The sequence below is a fragment of the Vipera ursinii genome (genome assembly GCF_947247035.1).
Source record: "Vipera ursinii genome assembly, chromosome: 3".
Lineage (NCBI taxonomy): Eukaryota > Metazoa > Chordata > Lepidosauria > Squamata > Viperidae > Vipera > Vipera ursinii.
This window is the reverse complement of record NC_139516.1, coordinates 68,637,942-68,655,279: the sequence shown is the minus strand read 5'-3', so window position 1 is coordinate 68,655,279 and position 17,338 is coordinate 68,637,942. Positions and strand designations below refer to the sequence as shown.

Here is a 17,338-nt window from a genome sequence, read left to right as displayed (position 1 = left end):
TTCACTATCACTATCAAATTAGACTTTTCTTTCCCTTTGCTAACAATAAAAAAATCTTTTTAAAAAAGATAAATAGTAGTGATCTACTCTCAAACCTCTAATCTTCCTCAATTTGGTATACTCCAGCTTTGCTAGATTACAAGTACCGGTACTTTCTTATTTTATCCAGTTACAGCAATCTGGCACAGGTCTAGATTTGATGGGGTTTACACTTAAGTCTATCCATAAACTAGGTAAGAGCAAGGTAGGTGACTGCTCATTTTAGACTGTTTCCTCGGTTAGTATGTTTTTACAGATTCCTTTGTTATCTTGTGTAAGGTCAATCATGTTTAACCAATAGGAAAAAAGTCCACTTGCTAACATAATTATATTAAAAGCTTTACAACAAACAATTTAAATTATCAGTTACATGTCTTAAATGTTTCCATTGCTGCTCGACAGGATGTGAAGATACATCTCTTTCGTTATGCCTTCTAAAAAGCTTTTTGGATTCTTTTTTGTGTGGCAGTAACCCAGCTGAATTTGCTTTCAACAAAGTTACAGAGAAACTTTTGAAGATGTGTCTAATGGAAAATTAATAATACCAAACATGTGTCCTTCAATGTCAAACTCCACTGCCAATCTATACACATAATAAGTGATTCAGGAGAAGCAATGTTTGTAGAGCAAACTTTGACAGTGAAGCACTGCCTAGAATATGTCCTATATGCTACACAACTTACAGAAGAGGTGTCATCTGTCTCAGAAAGCAAAATCCCAAGATATTTCTATGTTTGTCCTAATCAGCATAGCCCAAAGGACCGTGTTACCATCCTCTGGCATTGACTGGAGACAATTAAGACAGTTGCTTCTTTGGGTGTGTTTTTTTTCCCTGCAGACTTTTGGTTTCCAAACAGTCCTTCTCTGTGGGCCCACGTGGCCCTCCCCATTCTTGCATTCTTTGATCCACTTTCCCCCCACAGGCAGAAGAAAGGGAAAGTGTTTCCAGATGAACTGTCTTTGTTTGGCTTGGTCTTATTTACACTTCAGGGGGTTTGAATGCTCTTTTCTTGAGGGAGAAAAACTTTACTGGAGAACTCTGAACTACTCTGAACGCACTATAACCAGCATCAAAATGAAATGTTTTACAACCATCAATGCTATTCAGTGAAGAAAAAACACTTTCAATCTAAGACTTTCATGAATCCATCAGCATTTTCTAATGCAAAACTTTATTCAATTCTCAACAGAAGCATTTATAAGTTTGCAATTTAAAACAGTGAAGTAAAACAAAAAAAGGCAAAAAAAAACCTACTGAATGTATAGACCCGGGAGAGAACATTAAGAAAAAAAAATAGTATATTATTGTTGTAATAGGTGGTTAAGCAACACTTTCTTACCTGCTGAACTTCACTTTCTCCGTTTGAGATTTTTTCTGTGTACACAAAGGAGTTGAATATCCGCTGCAACACAATTAAGAAAGACCACTTAGACATCATGGCACAATAATCATGGTTTTAACATATTCAGAATAAAAAGCAGCTGGATTGAGTACTGGTATTATAAGGCAAAAGATTAAAGTTTAAAAGAATTATCATACCAGAGAACGAAAAACCACACCAGTTTCATTTAGACACACATATGCTTCCTTAATTAAATTAAACGTGTTTGTGTTTTTGTGGAAAAAAGACTAGGATATTGCATCCAGAGTGCCTGCTATTGCATTCAAATGGCATAAATTTAAAAAAAGCTTTACATCTGAAATCTGATTTTGTCCAAGTATAGGAATTGTTTACACATACATTTAATTCAATGCAGCTTTTTAAAAATGCCTTCCCTCTTCCAATCTCTTTGCTTTCAGGTTTTCTTCTCTGTTAATCTCAATTCATTAGGAACCAGTCTAGACTTCTAAACTGCTTTTATCTGATATCAAGTAGAGGCCCCTATAGATATTTGCCATGATGGGAAGGGAGGGGCTTATACTTTCTTCTCCCAGTGCTGATGTTCACATGAAGTACCACCACAGGGATAATGCATCGCCCAAGTTTTAAACAAGGAGAATGCAGTTATTGCATTGATTACTACTTTCATTTGCATTTTTATTTTTTTACCAGTTCAACTCCTTTCATACTTTTTCTTTTTTTCTCTAGGTCAGTACCATATAAGGAATATAAAGTAAAAATTTAAAAAAAATATTAATAATCATTGCCTTTAAAATTATTCCTCTAGAGGTAAAGGATGGCATTTGTAGCCTTCCCCCCTTTTATACCCCTATATCTGAAAGGTAAATTGGACTCAGGGTGAATGGGGACTATCCAACAGCTTATATTAACCACTGTATCTTTATTTATATTTCACTAGAATAAAAGAAAGACACAATCGTCTTTCTTAGGCCAAACTAATAAGACAGAGATAAGAAATTGCTCACTATTCAGGCATATCCTTGAACCAGAAACTTCCTAATTTAACTCTTGAGTTATACTCTCAGGAGCATTCGAACAGCACTGTAAAGGCGAGGAGAAAGTTATCCTTATGCTCTTGTCCCTTCTTTGCTGCATGCCTTCAACCAACCTGGGACCTAAAAGAAGATACAGATGAGAAGCTGCATGGGTAGAAAGAAGCTGTTGGAGACCCTTCAACCTCCTTTTGTCCCACCTGAATTTAATTGGTGGGGATTAGGAGGAGCCCAGGTGGCACACTGTTTAAAGTGCAGTATTGCACGCAAACTCCGCCCATATCCTCCATTCAATCCTGACAGGGCTCAAGGTTGACTCAGCCTTCCATCCTTTCCAGATCAATAAACTGATGCTTTGCATCAGTGGTTCTCAACCTGTGGTCCATGTATCCCTGGTGGTCTATGGTCCGTGAAGGCTTGAAGAAATGTTATAATTTAAATTTTGAGTTAAGCCTTGGGGGTCCATGGCCATGGTCACAAAAGTTATTTAAAGGGGGTCCATGGTGAAGAAAAGATTGAGAACCACTGTTCTACATTGTAAACTGGCCAGAGAGTGCTATAAAACAGTGCTGCTCAACCTGTGGTACGCATACCACTGGTGGTACTTTGGCACCTGGCAGGTGGTATGCATACGACAGGTTGAAAAGCACTGTAACAAAAAAGTATAAAAAAGTGTTAATGGATTGACTAAATCTAAGGCCAATGGGCAAATCTAAAGAAAATATACATACTTTAAAACCCATATGTACATTGAATAACAAGATACTTCTTTCAAATCTTAGGGAGGTGGAGTCAGCTGTCAAACGGAATGGCTGTGCCGAGTCGCCGCTCTGAATGAGCGTGCCGATTTCACAGCCATTTCTCTGTTCCTGGTGGGTTTTTTTAAAGCCCCAGATCTCTTGGAAGGAGATTGGAAATGGAGGCACCCAGGTGAATGGTTCTCGACAGCAGTCCGAACCGCAAAAATCAGGAAAGGCTTGGGGAAAGCTGGGTGAAGGAGACGGCCCATTATGGCGGTCGTGAAGAAATGACAGCTGTCACTTGGACAGAAACAGTGGTGAATCAATGGAACAGCGACTCAACTAACCTGGCGGAGTGAGTACTCAGCGAACCTTCGTAAGTGTTCCAGATCGTGAAATCATTCCAGAGAATTTCAAAGAAGAGAAGAAAAGAGGGGAAGCCCCAGAGTGAAAGGAGAAAATCATCTACCCTGACAGAAAGCGGCGACAAGGAGAAGGGGGAAAAGAGATTTTACCTTAAAGTAGCAAACCAATAGGCTATAAGGATTGGTGAACAAGGGTGGTTTCTCTTTCTGGCTCCTGCAGCAAAGCCAAGAAGAAGAAGCTAAAAAAACTTTGAAGAGCGACAGTGTGGACTGAGCAGAGAGAGCGGACATTTTGAACAAGAACTGACAACCAATTAGCATTAAATGAGGGAAGGGTGACACTCATAAGTTAAAAAGTGAAGTAATTGCTTTAAAAATTTTCTAAAACAAAAGGGATAAACTATAATTGAATTGAGAGCTCAGACCAATAAGAATTAATTGAACATAACCCATTGTATGATTGAATTGGAGGAGGCTAACTAGGAACAAAAGGTTGAATGGCCAAGGAGGGTGAGAAAATTTATTTGTCTTCTTGATGAATACAATAATATCTATAACTGCCAAGAGACTGACTGTAAAACCTGGTCTTTACTGCTAATGAACTGAATACTTGTTACAATATTTAGGTAACTTAATGATTATATTATTGTTACATGTTACTATATAGATAAATTAGGACTGTAGTGGAATATAAACACTTGAAATTGATTAATATTGATTATTGTATATTAGAAGTGTTAGCGTAATAGGTTTTATATTGTGTTAGCAACAAAATATATTATTGTTAAGACATAAGGCACTAGTGACTATAACTTTGGAAGAATAATAAATTCTCCAGGTATGGTGGAAGGAAAGACAGTTTGTGTATAAGTGAGAGGGTTGGTTGACGTCATTTCGAAAGATGACAAGCATCCCAAATCTAACAAGAGTTGGGACTGGAAGAAGGCAGATAACCCAAGCCTCATCGGCGGAATTAAGCCCAGCAGGGCAAAGATCCATAGAAGAGATGATGACACGGGAGAGAGCAGGTTTACTTAAAGACCTACAATCAATGCTACAATCCATACAAGAGGTTATGCTGAGAAATCACGAGGATCTGAAAAAAGAAATAGGTGAAATAAGGAATGATACTGGAGAACTTAAAGAAAAGATGGGAGCAATGGATGGAAAATTTGAATGTTTCCAACAACAAATATTGAAAAATGAACAGAAATTATTAGAAATGGAAGACAGAATGAATAAGGAGGAAAGAAGAGTAGATGAAATGAATGAAAAACTCTCACAAGCAAACAAAGAATTAGAAAAAACCATCATCCTGCTTGAAACTAAGAAAGCAGACCATTATCTACGTTTTCAAAACGTGAAAGAAGAGAAGGGGGAGGACTTCCCAGAAATGATGACGGACTTGTTAGCGAGGACCTTAGGGACAGGAAAAGAAGAGATGGCAAATGAGATTGATGAAATATACAGAATCCGCACAAACTATGTAAGAAGAAATAACCTACCCAAGGAAGTACATATTAGATTTGTTAAGAAGTCAGTTAGGGATGAGATCTTGCACAGAACCAGGGATGACCCGATAGAATACAGAGGCAAACAACTAACAGTCCTCAAACAAGTTCCCAGGAGGGTAAGACACCCAAGAAGGCTCTACCAAGATATCACATCAAAATTAATAAGACAAAACATCAATTTTAGGTGGCTGATGCCAGAAGGGATTCTGGTGACCTGGCAAGAAAAAAGATACAGGCTAGATATGATTGACAAAGCAAAAGAATTTTTCCAGCAGTACCTAGGCAATGAAGATGAATTAGAAGAAAGAGAGTTAAGAGAAGAGAACAATACAGAGACATATAATAGAAAGACACGAGAATCACAAGGCAAAGAACGGGAAACGGAGAGAAGAGAAAAAATGAAAATGAACTATGACAATGATGATGAAAGTAGACACAAAGAACTCAAGGAAGATAGACCGACAAGAGTGACAAAATCAAAATATAGGCAGTAATGTGGAAGTATTAACAGTATTATCATTAAACGTAAATGGACTAAACTCCCTGGCTAAGAGAAATATAATTTTGAACAAGCTCAGTAAGAAAAACGTAGACATAATAATTTTACAAGAAACACATATAAAGAACCAATACCAAGATCTACTAAACCACTCTAAGCTAGGAATCAAATTTGTATCGCTTTCACAGCAGAAGAAAGGAGGAATTGTGATATATGTTAAAGAAAAAATTCCAGCAAAACAAATCTATTGAGACGAGGAAGGTAGAATACTGATAATTGAAATATCCCTGAAGAAAAAAAAGGTCGTCCTGGTAGGAATTTATGCCCCCAATGAGAAACAAAGACAATTTTATAAGAAACTGCATATGGTTATTGCTGATATTGAATATGAGAACATTTGTTTAATTGGCGATTTTAATGCAGTTACAGACAGAGAATTAGATATAAGAGTGAGGAAGTAAGAAAATGAACCAGAAGAATATTACCAGGTACTTTTTTTAAAATGGCGGAAGAATTAAATATTCAAGATAGTTGGAGGGAGAGAAATTTGAATGAAAAGCAATTTACATATTATTCAGGGCAGCATCAATCGTGGTCCAGAATTGACATGGTCTGGACAACGAAAGAATTAAATTCAGATATAGACGATGTAGTAATAGACATTAATACTCGGGCAGACCATAATCCTATCAAATGGAAAGAACAGAAGACAACAACAAGGAGGTGGACTCTAAAAATGGCAATCCTAAACCAAAAAGAATTTAAGCACAAGATGGAAGAACAAATGCGGATATTCCTCCAGACAAACAAGAAAGAGGAGACTAGCACTCAAAACTTATGGGATATGGCCAAGGAAGTTTTGAGAGGAACTGCAATTGCATACATGGCCAATGAAAATAAAAAGAAAAGGCAATATCGAAAAAGTTTAGAGGAAGAACACAAAAAAATTAGAATTAGAACTACAAAAAAATCCACAATGTAGAGACCTAAAACAACAACTAGATTTAAATAAGCATAAATGAAGCGTCGGAGATGGGGCCTAGAGAGCTGTTGGAGATCCAGCCGGTCTGAATTCGACCGATTGCGACTAAGGTCCTCTATGAGGTCTTATCTCACGGCGATGAGGACAGCAAGGTCTTTGCTATCCTCATCGCATCTGCAGATAATCGCCCGGCCGCCCTGTTTAGGGTGACCCGCTCCCTCCTCAATCAGGAGGTGAGGGAGGAGCCCTTGCAGGGTCATGCTGAGGAGTTTAGCCAACATCTTTCGGACAAAATCGCTCGGATCCGGACCGGTCTGGACTCCGACTGGGCAGAGTCTGACGGTGGTGACATGGGTGGTCTTGGTGATGTTATCTGGGAAGAGTTCGATCCTGTGACTCCGGAAGATGTGGACAGGATCATGAGGAGTCTGAGCTCCACCACGTGTTTATTGGACCCGTGCCCCTCCTGGCTGGTTTATGCGGCTCGGGAGGGGACACGAGGCTGGCTCCAGGCAGTGATAACTGCTTCTTTGAGTGAGGGTAGCTTTCCTGCCGCCTTGAAGGAGGCGGTGGTGAGACCCCTCCTCAAGAAGCCTCTCCTGGACCCGGCTATTTTGAACAACTATCGTCCGGTCTCCAACCTAAGTTGCGACCTTATCTGGACTGGGATGCCTTGCGTACAGTCACTCATGCACTCGTGACCTCTTGTTTAGACTACTGCAATACATGGGGCTGCCCTTGAGGACCACTCGGAGGCTTCAGCTGGTGCAGAATGTGGCCGCGTGAGTTGTGTTGGAGGTCTCCCGATACTCTCATGTAACACCTCTACTCCGCGAGCTGCATTGGGTTCCAATTGCCCTCCGGGTGAGATTCAAGGTGCTGGTGATGACCTATAAAGCCCTAAATGGCATGGGTCTGGATTACTTACGGGAGCACCTGCTGCCGGCGGCAACTTCCCTTCGTCCAGTGGGCTCCCACAGAGAGGGCCTCCTCAGGGTGCCGTCAGTCAGAGTGTGTCAGCTGGCGGCCCCCAGGGGGAGGGCGTTCTCTGTGGGCGCGCCAGACCTTTGGAATCATTTAGCGGTTGAGCTCCGGATGGCTCCTGACCTTCGCTCTTTCTGCCGTGACCTGAAAACTCACCTGTTTGAACAAGCCGGCCTGGTCTGATGTTTTTGGGGTATTTTAATTGTAATTTTAATTAACTTTTTACTGCAATTGGGCCATTCTATTTAATTCTCATTTTAACTTTTGTATATTATATTTTTATTGCATTTTATTGCCCTGTACACCGCCCTGAGTCCTTCGGGAGAAGGGCGGTATAGAAATTAAATTAATAAATTAATAAATAAATACATTAACATTATAGAAAAGGAAGAAATGGCACAAAGAATAAAAAGTATTAGACAAATTTTTTTTGAACAGGCAAATAAACCCAGATGGTTGGCCCATAGACTGAAAAAACAAAAAGATAAAAGATGGATTAGTAAACTATGCAATGAAGCAGGGGAGATGCTACATCAAAATGAAGGGAAAAAATGGGTGACATATGAATTCTATAAAAATCTCTATAAAGATGACGAAAAGATCACTGAAGAAAGAATATTACAATATCTCATGAAAGTGGACTTATCGAAGGTTCCGGAAGAATTTCAAAATATATTAAATAAGGACATAACAGCCCAGGAAATTATAGAAGCAATTAAAAAGCAAAAAAGTAATAAAACACCTGGCCCCGACAGATTACCATCTGAAATATACAAGAACCTCCAAGAACTTTTGGCCCCAACTTTATTGGACATATTTAACGAAGTACTAAACACAGAAAAAAATCCCAAACTCATGGAAAGAAGCAACTATCTCACTAATTCCTAAAGAAAACTCCTATTTGACTTCCATTAAAAACTATAGGCCCATTTCTTTATTAAATACGGATTATAAGATTTTCATGACTATAATGGCAGAAAGATTAAAAAAATACTTGGCTGAATTTATCCATACCAACCAAAACGGTTTCTTGCCCAAAAGACAAATTAGACACAATGTTACGATTATAATAGACAACTTAGAATATTAAGAATCACACAGCGAAAAACAAATGGCATTGATTTGTTGACACTCAGAAAGCGTTTGATAACGTCAAATGGAATTTTATGTTGACTCAACTTAAACAGATGGAATTTGGGGAAAGATTTATAAACATGTTTAAAGCAATCTATTCCAAACAAGAAGCACAAGTAATTATAAATGGAGAATTCACAAATAGCGTTCAAATACAAAAAGGCACGAGACAAGGTTGCCCACTATGTCCTCTATTATTTGTTCTTTCTTTAGAAGTACTAACAAAAATAATCCAAAAAGATAAGCTGATTAAAGGACTAGAAAACAGAAAAGAGACATTTAAATTACAGCCCTAGGCAGACAATTTAGTTTTTATTCTGGAAGACCCCTTAGAATCTGGAACAAGACTACTACAGGTGCTGAAAAATTATGGAGATGTTGCGGGGTTCAAGTTAAAAAAGAAAAAACTAAAATGCTAGTTAAAAACGTGTCCAATTTACAAGAAACTGAGCTAGTAGAAAAAATTAACATCCAGACATCTAAAAGAGTAAGGTACTTGGGGATCCAACTGTCGGCAAGATGTATTACAGGTGTATAGCAGACTTAGACAAATGGAAAAACTTGCAGCTGTCCTTTATGGGGAGAATAGCGACAATCAAGATGAATATACTACCCAAATTACTCTTTTTATTCCAATATGTACCAATTAAATTAGGCAAGGATTTTTTTGAAAATTTAAACAGAATTACATCCAAATTTATTTGGCAAGGTAGAAAACCAAGAATTAAATTAAAATTATTACAGGACGCAAAGGAAATAGGAGGGCTCGGCCTCCCGAATTGGGAAAAATATTATCAGGTGGCAATATCAGTATGGATAAAGAATTGGATACACCTAAGAAATAGAAGACTACTAGCACTAGAAGGCCACGACATGCAGATAGGGTGGCATGCCATAATGTGGGACAGGAAAAACAAGGCTCATCTGTACTTCCAGAATCATTATATCAGACGGGCACTATTAGACGCGTGGATTAAAATTAAAATATTTAACTATGTAGAAATCCCCAATTGGCTATCAATATTAGAGATATTCATGCACCCCAAATTCATAAACTTAGGAAGAGTAATCACATATAAAGATATAATGGAGATTTGAAAACAAGGAAAAGACTATTTTAAGACGGTATAGAGCTGGAATGGTGGGCATACCTACAAATACAGTCACAATATAGAAAAGACAAAAAAGAACCCAGGATAAAATTAGAGCATACACAATTAGATAAAATCCTTCTAGGAACAGAAGACAAAATGATAAAAAAGATATATTAATATTTATTAGAACAAGATAAGGGACATGGTGGCTCAGTGGGTAAGGACGCTGAGCTTGTTGATCAGAAGATCAGCAGTTTGGCGGGTCGAATCCCAAGTGCCGTGTAACAGAGTGCGTTACTCGTCCCAGCTTCTGCCAACCTAGCAGTTCGAAAGCACGTAAAAATGCAAGTAGAAAAATAGGGACTACTATGGTGGGAAGCGTTCTGTGTGCCTTTGGCGTCTAGTCATGCTGGCCACATGACCATGTAGACGTCCTCGGACAAACGCTGGCTCTTCGGCTTTGAAACGGAGATGAGCACCGGCCCCTAGAGTTGGAAACAACTAGCATGCATGTGTGGGGGAACCTTTACCTAGAACAAGATATGTTAGAAGAACAGGTAAAAGATACAATGCTAATCTGGAGCAAAAAATTCGGTTACAGTATAGACCTAGACAATTGGCAATCACGATGGGATAGAAACAGGAGGTTAACACTAGCCACCTCCTATAAAGAAAATTTATACAAGATGTTTTATAGATGGGAAGCAAAATAGATAAAAAAAGGCTAGCAAAAATAGATTTAAAAAACCTCACCAACATGCTGGAAATGTAGAAAGCTTCCAGGGAACTACTATCACATGTGGTGGGAATGTTTAAAAGCGCAAACTTTTTGGCACCTGATAAAGAATTGGCTTGAAGAATTATTATTATTACAAAAATTTGATTTAAAACCAGAAACCTTCCTATTAGGGATTATTAATGATAAATTCAGCAAATGATCTTTTTACTTACTATTGCCTATTTTAACCACAGCAACATTGGCCTATGCTCAAAAATGGAAAAGAAAGGAAACCCCTACTGAAGAAGAAATAATAAACAAAATTCTATCCTGCGCTGAAATGGACAGGTTAACATTAGAGATCAAAAATAAAACTGAAACAGAGTATTATGAAATTTGGAACAATTTGTACAAATAGTTAGAATTAAGGAGGAACGCTGAGATGACTATTGATTGATTAGTTGACAACGCAGAGACTTTTTACTAGCACCTATATCAGGACAGAATTGAAAGATATTTATTTACAACGTAGACAACTGAAAGACTGTTTACCAGAAAACTTACAGATGTTATATGTACATTTTGTCATATTCTGTCCCATCATAGAATGTATTTTTCTGTTCTGTTTTTCCCTTTGTTACATAAGGGAACTAATAGCAGTGTTGTAGCCAGGGAAGTTGTAACATGTCCACTTTTATTTTTAAATGTACATTCAATAAAAATTCTCTCTCTCTCTCTCTCTCTCTCTCTCTCTCTCTCTCTCTCTTTATATATATATATATATATATATATATATATATATATATATATATATATATATATATATATATATATGTGGGACGCGGTGGCTCAGTGGGTTAGGACGCTGAGCTTGTCGATCAGAAGGTCGGCAGTTTGGCGGGTCGAATCCCGAGTGCCGCGTAACAGAGTGAGCGCCTGTTACTCGTCCCAGCTTCTGCCAACCTAGCAGTTCGAAAGCACGTAAAAAATGCAAGTAGAAAAATAGGGACCACTACGGTGGGAAGGTAACAGCGTTCCGTGCACCTTTGGCGTCTAGTCATGCCAGCCACATGACCACGGAGACGTCCTCGGACAAGCGCTGGCTCTTCGGCTTTGAAACGGAGATGAGCACCGGCCCCTAGAGTCGGAAACGACTAGCACGCACGTGCGGGGGAACCTTTACCTTATATATATATATATATATATATATATATATATATATATATATATGTGTGTGTGTGTGTGTGTGTGTGTGTGTGTGTGTGTGTGTGTGTGTGTGTGTGTGTGTGCTTCTTTCAAATCTTGTTTTTCCTAAGTTTTTTTGAAATGCAGAAATGCTTATTCACTATGAAATAAGTAATTATTCTCCTTCCGCTTCATTTTCAATCCTAAACATGTAGACACAAATTTATTTTTATTCTTTATCATTCTATATCATGAAAGCATTATTCTAGATCAGGGGTGTCAAACTCAATTTCATTGAGGGCCGCATCAACATTGCGGTTGCCCTTAGGGCGCTGGGTGGGTATGTACTGGGTGGGCGTGGCCTACTGGGTGGGTGTGGCTAGAGTGCATATGGCCTACTGGGTGGGCATGGCCAGCTCTACATCGTTCGCATCAAGGGTGCCTATGGGGGCCTGGGCAGGAGTGGGACAGATCTGAGGGTCTCTGGTGGAAGGAGGGTCTCTGGGCCAGGGCCAGGGCAGTGGGGGCTGTTCCCTCACTATTTCCAGGATGGCTTCGAGGGCCACATGAAATCACTTCGCGGGCCGGATCTGGCCCCCGGGCCTTGTGTTTGACATGTCTGTTCTAGATGAACCAGTTCTAAAACAAGCATATAAACTTACCAAAATCTTTAAATACTTTTAGCATAAACAAACTAGTAAATCACAAAGGAAAAATACAACTTCTGAGATTTATTATCCAAAATAGGTTGTACACATTTTATTAAGAACATTGAATTATTTATAATTATCAAACAAACTGTGGGGTCTTTGGTGCTCTCAGAGCTTGGCTCTTGCAAACATTTCATTACCAAACTAGGTGACATCATCAGTACTGTTCGTAGTTCAACCCTGAGCTAGAAATATTCTCTTCTAAACAGCATAAACACTTATATTCTATCTTATGGGAAAACACATACTGACACTGTTCATGCAATGCACAAATCATGTCCATTCTTCTATTCAGTGAGTTTGCAGGTGTATATGAAAAAACATATCTTAAGCCTATCTAGTATTTAATTCTGTACAATAAAAATATATCTTCTGTCTATAAAGTCTGAGGTTTAAAATTAAGTTTATAGAAAACATTACTGCAAAACAGATTTTCTAATTTCACTTGTTTAGAATGAACACATATTTTTGTTAGTGAGTTATGCCAACAGATGAAAACACAATATACATCACTATTAAAAGCACAATTAAAATATCAAGATAGAACTGATAATGAAAATTAAAGACGTATGGGATGGAAAATCAGTGGAAAAGAATATTTAGTAGGGAAATGGACATGGATCAAAACTCTAAAATTTTTGTTCTTTTCTATAGATTAAGTTCTCCAGCTCTGACCTCCACTTTATACAAGACAAGGAAGCAAGTATTATATATATAACATCAAATCAAATGAAGATATAAAAAGCAGATTGGCAAGAAAATTTTTCCCAGCAGTCTTTCAGCCATTATTCAGAGCAGAAAACACAATTTACTGTGAAATAATCTTATATTTGTTCCACTGAGCTGATGAATGTCACTTTCCCTGATTTCTTTCCCTCCTGGGGTTTTCAGGAATTTTAGAAATTTGAACTCTTGATTTCACGGCCACCCTTGAAGAGGGCACCACTAAATCTTCTGAGTTTTCAGGTTTCAGTGAGCTTAAAGGGATTAAAAAACGTAAAATACAACTATTTTAAATGAGCAACAGTCAAGTGTCCTCTCATTCTACAGCTTCATTAAAAGCTCTGATCAGTTACTAATGCTAAATATTGTCTACCTCACCCCATTAAGTTATAAACATAATTTAACATCAGAAGAAAAGACATTAAAGGGTATCATTTTGAGGGGAAAAATCATTTTCTTTTCTAACCGAATCTTTGGACATCAAAAGAAACAAAGGAAATAGTCCCAACTAACATGATTTCCACCTATAGTGGAAAGCTAGCCTTTTACTTGAGCTTTATATTTAAAAATGATAAAACTGTCCTTTATTAAGGAAGAAGAATCATATTCTTTTTATTTTTACTAGTAAGCTAAAAAAACATGAAGTTCAAATGATGTGGTCTTATTGACCAGAGAAAAAGGCAGAATCAAATTATTGTTATGCAACAGGCATTAACTGATGAAGCAATGTTATTCTTAAGACTTTCCAAAACCTTCCATGAGCAAATTCATACTTTGACAAGCTGGACAAATATGGCAGTGACAGGAAAGTTCTGCATCCACTTACTGTCATACTTTGGATACTTTGAATATGGTTAAGAAAAACTATCATAGAAAATAATTTAATGTACAAACAAGAAGAAAGCTAGCATTGCAAGAAGCAGCAGAGAAGGCATATTATGGTATCTTACACAAATTTGTTTATGAAATACAGTATATTCAGCCATCAATTTTTCAAAAATTATGAAATAAAGTTAGCATTTTGGGAGATCTCCAGGAATTAAGATAGAATGAACATAATTCCCTTACTGCTGATATATTTATTATACATCTCTGAACATAATATCCTATCTCAAGCGTTCCCTTTCTTGGGAAAATTGTTGAGAAAGAATTGGCTGTCAACAGTAGAATGATCTATCTATCTATCTATCTATCTATCTATCTATCTATCTATCTATCTATCTAATTTATTAAATATTTTTATTGACAATAGTAATACAAACTAAAAAAGAAAAATTATAAGGTGCAAAAGAAAAAAGAACATTAAACAATTAAAAAGAAAGAAAAAGAAAAATGCATTAAAGTAAGAGAAATCTATAAAAGAAGTGACTTCCAACCTTTAATTCAATTATAAAACAATTTTTGTAATTTTTCACTGGCTCTTAGTTTTACAGCAGCAATCCCTTCATCTCATATTCCATCCCTTTTCTGCAGGCAAATTTATAAGGCATCACCTTTTCAATTTTAGTGTTAGAAGAAAATCCATTAAAAGTTTCCAGAAGTAACAACTTATCTTATTTTAACTTTAATCAAATAAACCAATTTTACATACCTTCCATTTCTAACAATCTTAATCTTTAGTCTTATTCAAATATTGTAGAACTTCATTTCTTTTCATTTTTTATTTCTCCCTTCTCACAAGATTTTTCAAACTTTAACAAGTCTCATTTGTAAATCCAATGTAAAAAAATTATCCAGGTAATTCCCTTGATTTATTATTTGTATTTCCTTGTAGTTTTAAAATATAATCTGTTGGGGTTTTTGTGTGTGTGTGTGTGTGTGTGTGTGTTTCTTTTGTGTTTTCTTTAGTGAGACATTCTTTTCCATGTCATTCTCATAGCCTGTCATTTGTAGATCCACTTTCAAAGCCATCTTTTGTCTGGTCCAATAAAACTTGTTCCTCACCTGCCATTTCTTCCATAACCTTTTGGACATAGTATATCCATAGGAAAAAAACACCACTATTGACAGTGTTGATACTAACTTCTAGATCCATTTTTCAAAAGCGTCCTTCAATATTTTCAATGTTATGTTTTGTGTCATTTTATGAGACCCAGTTAATTACCTTTTAATGAGGCTTGTGTATTTTTCTCCTTTAACTAAAATCTTTAGTTCTCTCTAGTGCCCCAAGTTCTGTCACATGACCATGGTGGAAGTTGGGACAAATACCAGAATTTTGAATCTGGGTCACACGTAGCCCCCTAGTAGGGACTATGGTAACTTCAAACAGTTGCTTAAGCAACTGGTCATAAACTAAGGATTACTTATACTCTGGAGATAAGGTTGGTGCACTTGTTGGCCTTCTGACAATGATTAGAGATAATGATATTCTGGACAGACTTTGGGGGATGGATGGTGAGCAGTGCATTTCATATTTTATGATAGATTTGTATTTTTACTGATCTTTACAATATAAACCATTTTCTGAGCCCAACAGTACGTAAATATTGTATATAAAGAAACCAAAATGTTAGCTGCAGAACTGTAAAAACTAAGAAGAAATCAAATTGTCACTACAATAGATAAAGCATATTCATAAAACTTGCTTTGTTGGGCTTACTATCCAATAATTTGAGCTGTCAAGGCCCAATTCTAACAAAAATAAATATTTGTAAAAACCAATGGGACAAAGAGAATAATTGCTCCAAGTCACACTAATACTGAAATGAAAGACTTCTAGACTATAAAAATCAGAAGGAAGTCCCATCAGAGGAACTGTATTTCTACACATAACCTCTTGGAAACTCTTATTTTCCCTCAATAAAGAAGAGCTGGAAATGTACCAAATATGCCATCAAGGTACTTTTTCAAAGCCAAAAGAAGGGGGGTGGGGAAGAAAATTAGTTCCATATGCTAAAACAATTCAGCATTTAGTATATGTAATTTGACAAATGTTATAGTCTTGACAATGTACATGGCAATCTTTCAGAGAACTGAAGCTGATGTTATGCAATATCAAAATATAAAACAGATGGTAGGGCACCCTTCCCCCAGATGCACTATTATTTGTCATCATGTTAAGACTGGGAGTAGAGAATGAAGAACATATATTTATTATACTCTATAACAGAAGAGTAATAATTCTCCAAAAAGATTCTTGTATTCTCAGCAGAGACTAAGAAAAGAGTCACGTAAGATGTAAAAGTTAGTTAAACCACCAAAGTCCAAACATAAGGTCAAATAAAATGAAAACTAAATCAAATTATTTAAATGGAAAAGAGACAAATTCATTTCCAAAGGAAAATAGCTATTTTCACATAAATAATGCCATTATGTCATGTTGCAGACTAACTATGATGGCTGAATAATAAAGTTGAGTCTGTACCAACCACTGTCTATTCAATAATAGCTAGCACCCTGAAATTTCTGCTGAGTTCTTTTTTTTCAACTATCAATGTATTTATTTAGAAGCCTTTAACCCTTCCCCACCCCAGTTTCCAAGAGTCTTATAAAAATCAGTAAGATATTCCGTTGCTCTCAGATATCTAGGACACAGCACAAAAGAATTAGGGATGGGAAAGAGATAGGAAAAAGGCAAACATTTTTCTTAGAAATAAATATATAAATGAAATTATAATCATAAGGTGGATCAGCTCTGAGAGGTAGAATGATGAAGGTCAGAGTCTGAGTACAGACAAGGTTGTTGCAACACAGAAATACCAATCCCTCCCTCCCATTGAGAAACAAATTCTTACTCCATTTAAGTTGAACACATAGGAGAAAATGATTAATAATGTTTATGTCTTACACACATTTTAAACACACACATATCAAGGAGCTGTGTCCTGGAATGCCTACCTGCCCGGTAAATTTGAGCAACTATCTGGATTAAGGTTGACAGTAAACATGTTTTAGGAAAAAGGAACAAGAGTTTATTGGGTGAGTGGAAGGAGGAAATTTAATTTTATTAAACAATGATTACTGCAGGATGACACTTAAGGGGAAGAAATTATAAGAGCCAGCAAAAATTGCCAAGTGCCCAAATTTTGATCACATGACTGTGAAGACGTTGCAATGGACAAAACATTAAGGATCAGTCGTGGCTATGATTCATTCGTCACTATCATAACTTCATATGGTGTCTGAACAAATAGATGTAATCCAAGGACTATCTGTATTCTTTCTCTTCTGCTTCTTCATACCAACATTCAGATCCAACTACCATGAAATAGTAATACTAACTTTATTTGTTGCAGCAACACAAACATGACTTGAAA

At 37.0% G+C, this 17,338-nt stretch overlaps 1 protein-coding gene across 1 annotated transcript in view; it reads right to left on the bottom strand.

The window, feature by feature from the left end:
* The window catches only part of CACHD1 (cache domain containing 1), a 146,310-nt gene that overhangs the window by 91,355 nt on the left and 37,617 nt on the right, over positions 1–17,338 (bottom strand). Inside the window, exon 2 of the mRNA XM_083359916.1 lies at positions 1,380–1,442. Within this exon, the coding sequence (XP_083216042.1) occupies positions 1,380–1,442 (63 nt within the window). The remainder of the gene's footprint in view (positions 1–1,379; positions 1,443–17,338) is intronic.